The 6000-nt window shown below is 42.8% G+C and overlaps 1 protein-coding gene across 1 annotated transcript; it reads left to right on the plus strand.

The window, feature by feature from the left end:
- Positions 1 to 2069: 2069 nt before the first annotated feature.
- s100z (S100 calcium binding protein Z) lies at positions 2070 to 4500 on the plus strand (the record flags this gene model as incomplete). Its single annotated transcript, XM_079290042.1, has 2 exons — positions 2070 to 2213; positions 4345 to 4500. The coding sequence occupies exons 1-2, from the start codon at positions 2073 to 2075 to the stop codon at positions 4498 to 4500; spliced, it is 297 nt and encodes a 98-aa protein (XP_079146168.1). The 5' UTR covers positions 2070 to 2072.
- Positions 4501 to 6000: the final 1500 nt, after the last annotated feature.

Raw genomic sequence — 6000 nt, forward strand, 5'->3', positions numbered from 1 at the left:
TCCTTACGACACCTCAGCAGAGCTTTGATCTCCCTCTCCCTCCCTTTTTATTTCTCTCTCTTTCCCTTAACTTACAGACACATAGAGCTGCTGATTGTGGGTGAACCTCTCGCCCCCCCATTGTCCCAACACACGTGCTGCGCAGCCACACGTGATTACACACACAGCTACGATTGTCCGCCATTTTGCCTAGGTCACTCGAGTCCGCCATCTTGGTTTGTAGTTCCTAGCTGTAGTTTTTAAGGCCCCTCTCTTTTCATCACTGATGGAATAGGTTACGCCCCCTCGTTTCACACACAGATCCTCACACACACACACACACATACTTACATACATAGATCCTCCCGCATTTTATTCATTTGACTTTAGGTAGTAGACATAAAATTGTCTGACAGCGTTTGTTGGTTGCAATATTAATTGATTTGATCATCTATTGTTTTGATTTAATAAACTCTGTTGTACTTTAAAGAGCAGTCGACTGTGATTACTTGTGCATGTGTGTGTAATGTGTGTGTAATGCAATTCAGTGTGTCCCAACACACTGAAATCAAATCCCGTGCTGATACCTCAAAGAACCGTTCCAGCGCGTGATGTGGTGTCCGTTAGAGTGGAGGGTCACCTTCCTGCTCAACACCAGCAGCAGCTGTGAGGGGGAAACTCTTTCATCACCCTAATAAATGGAAACTTCTCGGCTCCGTGGCTGCAAGTGGAAGAAAAAGTTGCAGGAGCACCTGACGGCTAACGCCCCTCGGGCGTTGTCTTTGGGGGCTGAGTGTTATCCTCCGCTGTCAGTTGTGACACAGTGACGGAGGAGGGACGCTCACGCGTGAGAGCGACCGGCGGACACAAAATGACAAAGGAGGAAACCTGCCGTTGCTAAAAATAAACCCCTCGACGACGAGAAGGTGACGATATCCAGTCACGAGGTGAGACTGTGAGAGCGGTGACCCGCTGGTCTATACGTTTGATGTGTTTTACTGACGGGAAGTGAAACCAGAGGTTGCTTTGGAAGGAAACATGATAACAAATCAGAAACTCAATGTTGAGTAAAGTACACACAACTCAGTGTCAGTGGAATATAGATGTGGTCTTACCTTAATATGTTAATTTGCAGCAATAAACGTGTTTCGGGAGACACAATATGTTGCAACATGTTTAGAGGTCAACATGTTCATTCGGCTTGTGACCGGGAGGTCGTTGGTTCAATCTATTCCAAATGCTGCACGTCTGAGCCACCGTCTCCAATTCAGAAGAAACCATGACCCAGGACGTGTTGCTGGACCCGCTGGAGGGAAGGGAGGCACGACGGAACCAGGACCAGGACTGAGAGGGGCCGACTGTCAGACCTGCTGCAGTCAAATGAGAGGCTTCTAAAGGGAGTCCGGTGCTCAGAGGCACTACCACTTTAGTCCACAGGGGGCGCCAGAATCAACGTAAAGGGAAAGTTCCTCGCAGTAACTTTAAATATTGAAAAGTCACAAGTGACTTGTTGCATTAAATGTAATCATTCTAAACCAAAATCACAGTCTTTCCCTAACTAGAGTGCTTTTGTTGCTTATGTTGTTTCCCCCCCCCCCCCCCCCCACACACACACACACACATTAGTGTGGAGCCTGTGGCCAGGTATATTATACATTGCGTCCTTAAACAGTGAGACAGTTTTAGTGGTGTTTCATTGTAAGGACTGCTGGAGTCACTTTCGGGTTGCAGGTGATGCAGACACATGTGTGAAGGGGTCTGATGAACACCCAGGGGGCTCCGGGGTTACACCGGTACATGTGTTGTTTTCCACTCAGCCTTGATTAACTCCTGGAAAAGAAAGACAGAGTAACCATGGGCGTCTCACCTGTGGAATTAATTATCGGCACAAGATAGAGGAAGGCTCACTCCGCTTCCCCTCATTTCCTAACAAACAAGCTGTGCCGCTGCGTCTCTTGGTCACAGTCGTACGGGACTCTAACCAGGTAAGAACACCTCCCCCCAGACGTTCTGCTTCCTACTCTATTCATGTTCTATTAACACCGTGTTTTCATCGTCAGGAAGCTGCACGTGTTCATCATCCTTCCAGCAGAATGCCTTCCCAGCTCGAGGGTGCGATGGATGCGCTCATAACAGTTTTCTACAACTACTCTGGACACGATGGAGACAAGCTGAAGCTCAACAAGGGCGAGTTGAAGGAGCTGCTCAACAGTGAGCTCACCGACTTCCTCACGGTACAGTCGGCCTTTCATCCCGTATGGTTGCGTGGGTAAACGTGTTGTGTATTTAAGGAGAGGTTGCTGCATCATGAAGCCTCGCTGGTGAAGCCTTAAAGCTCAGCTCACTGGAGCGTCTGCAGGGACACTTCCCAGAAGACTTCAGGCCTTCATGTGCTGAACCTTAAGCAACCTGCAAAGCTCCATTGACTCACAGCTGATCACCACAGTTCAGTTATTAGCTCTTATTGGTGGCTGGAATATTTGTTAATAACTTGATGGAGCATTTTGTTGTGTTTTACATGAAACTCTAACTTATTCTAACACTTTGGTGGCTTTTTCTTAAATTAAATGTATTGTTCCATAAGAAATGCCACCCAATAATGACAACAAAAACAACAACAATATTAATAAGCTTTATTTATATTGCACCTTTCACAACATAAAGTGCAGCAGGTATTTAAATACAAGTAAACAAGAAGCAAAAACAACAAAAAACATAAAATCCCAAAACAATAGATATGAAACAATAAAAGAAGTTGATGGTGGTAAAAGCTATATTAAAATATAAAAAACATAAAATATTGAGTATGATAAATAGAAAAAGAAAATACTGATCGAAAAAGGTGGAATTAATTAAGGTCAAGTTTAAGCTTTTTTGGGGGGAAAAACAAGTTGCTTGTCTGGAGGGAGTTTGTTTAATTTGTGTCATTCATGTCACAGTATGCAGACAACAATCATCATCATTCATCCATCAGGCTCTTAAAGCCCTGGATGTCCTGGTGTTGGTTCAGCAAAGTGTGACCTTAACATCTCCCTCATTCCCTGATTGGATCTATAATGACCAACACTCCGGTAATCCACTCATCAAGGCTCGGATGATGCTTTCATGTTCCTGACTCGCTAGAAAGTACCTCGTTTTCTCCTGTTGGAAAGAGACGAACATGCCGACCTGTTTTCTCATTGATTGCTATCCTGCTGTCAGAGTGTCACCTGCTGCTGGCTCTCACATCACAGCACTGTGTGAAATAAGGGCTGAGGGGAGAAGGAGAGGGTCACCATCATCATCATCAGTGGCCCATATCGCCTCCGAATATAGACGGTCCCATGATGTCATCGCATCCCCTCGAGCTGCAGTCACCTCTGAGAATAGACGCAGCGACGCATTCACCCTCAGTTTCCTCCGACAGAAAACACAGACACTTGCAAGGCTCGATAGATTACTGTGTATATGTCTATATGTCTATATATAGACATATAGACATATACATTGTACATATTTACATTGTTATATATCTGTAGAGCACGGCCAAGTCTGGAGCCCCTGCATTGTTGTTGTTCCTATCGTTTTTGATTCAGTTTAGCTTAAGTTGGCTCTCAGTTCAGGGCGGGTCGTTTTTGTTCATTTGGATCACTTATGAGTTTATTTTAGACTTCTTTATTCAGTTTTATTTCATTTTGAAATAGTCTCTCTCGAACTATTTCAGAAACTTTATTTTTCAACAGAATTTCAGATGAACACTGAACTGATTCTCCTACTTTTAAAAGCTAAGCTTATATATATATATATAATATATATATATATATATATATATTCACATATACACACATGGAGTATTTAGCTTATATATATATAATATATATATATATATATATATATATATATATATATATATATATATATATATATATATATATATATATACTGTATATGCCATTTAACTGTGAAACAGGACTTTGCTGGAGAGGAGAAAGTACGGAAGTCAACTTTCAAAAGTAGAGTTTGTTTTGAGTTCCTGGTGGGGAATTGTTTTCTGATAGAAAGGATTGAGTTCAGCAGTTTGTCTTTTCAATTCTCAGAATAAAATGGAGATAAAAGTTCAGCAGCACCGAGGTTTCATTTTGCTAATATAATCGATCCCATCTGAGTCTGCCTTAGACTGGATTTTACGAAGCTCCAACAACTCATCCTACATGGACACTGATATTCCCGATAAGATGACGTACATCTCGAAGTGTTGACGGTATTTTTAATGGCTTGAACGGTGTCAATACTATTGGCCAACAAGTCCAAGATATACAGGAGAATCATCAAGAGACATTCTTGTTCTTTGGTCTAAAATTCTGCTTTTATTTTCCTGTTTTTCAGTCTCAGAAGGATCCGATGCTGGTGGAGAAAATCATGAACGACCTGGACTCGAACAAAGACAACGAGGTGGACTTCAATGAGTTCGTTGTGTTGGTGGCCGCCCTGACTGTCGCCTGCAACGACTTCTTCCAAGAGCAGAAGAAGAAGACCAAGTAGATGTCCGTAGAAACCCGCCTGTGGACCAATCGTTTAACAAATGCCACCACATTAAAGAAACATACAGTCAGCATCCCATCAGTTGAATCATTTGTAACACAATACTGTCAAACAATGACTTTCAGACCCAAATGAGTACGTTTTATATTAGAGTAATGCTTGTAATCGTGTTTGGAAAAACTCTTCTTCGTCTATACAGTAGATCCTACCGTAGGTTCAGGTCATTGCTGATTAATTGAGAGGCTTAACCTTTAAAAACACGCCTTGAATCTCTCGTCATGTGTTTTTTTGTCCCTCCTCTGATGTAGAAGTCTTGGGAGACGTTGTCTCAGCCGGATGCTGCATTTAGTCGGAAACATTTCTCGCTGTCAGTGTTCCCAGAGGAGCAGCGCTTTTATTTCCCCCTCATGTCGGAGCAAAGAGTCCCAGGATCACAGTGATGAGAGATCTCCTGTACGATGTCTGCAACATGTAATGTTTGAGATGTGTGTTGTGTGAAAATGTTTCTTTTTTCTGAGCTATTTAGAATTTTTTGATGTTTTTTTTATTTTTAAATTCTGAGCCACCGATATGGTTTTAAACAATAGTCTTTGTGTTTGAATATGATAACTTCTATGGCAAAACAATATTATTGGTGGACCTGCTTACAACAACAAAGACAGCTGAAATGTGACACGGCCTCAACTCGCTTTTTGATTTTGTTTGTACAAGCGGACACAAGGTAGAAACAAGAATTATATTTTTACACTCGCACCTTCTGACGTAAAACCTTAATCTAAAAGTAACGACTTACGATAGCTGGCCAATGAATGTAGCAGAGTAAAAGTTCATTCTTTCCCTCTGAAATAGAAATGCTCAAATAAAGTTATACGTGTGAGAGAGAGAGTTCTGTCATTCAGCTTCCGACGTCTTCGCTTTGCTTTAGTGAAACGACCGCGTGCCATCATGTCTCCATGACACGAGGCAAGTCCCAGTGCGACGGACCACCTGGGTCCAGCAGCCAATCACGTGGACGCGTCTTCGCCTCCAGCAGAAGTGCTGACGTCGTCACCTTGGGGAGGACGCACGTGTCGACTGAAGCGGGCTTTATTTTTGTTCTGAGGGTTTTCCTCTGTACTTCCCTAAATACCCGACCAGACGGTTCAATTACGATGACATTCTCTCCGCTGTGACGCTATTACAATGCAATTTGTCTGTGATTGGCTGTAATGGGGCAGGATAATCACCCAACCCCCCCCCCCCCCCCCCCCGCGGGAAGAAGCCATGCAGTAATTATTGTATATATTATAATAATTATTAGTATAATTATTGTATTTTGTTCCCATTCTTAAAAGGTTGCAATCAATCACAAGTGTCATTTGATTATTTTTTTCAATGTGGATAGGGAGACTTTCCCCCCCCGATCGTAAAGTACGAGTCGTGGAGGCGGGAATTACTGGCAATTAAGAGATGCTGACACCTGAAGTGAACATGCAACTAAGTTCCCAGCATGATGGGAGA

This window comes from Melanostigma gelatinosum (assembly GCF_949748355.1).
Source record: "Melanostigma gelatinosum genome assembly, chromosome: 18".
NCBI lineage: Eukaryota > Metazoa > Chordata > Actinopteri > Perciformes > Zoarcidae > Melanostigma > Melanostigma gelatinosum.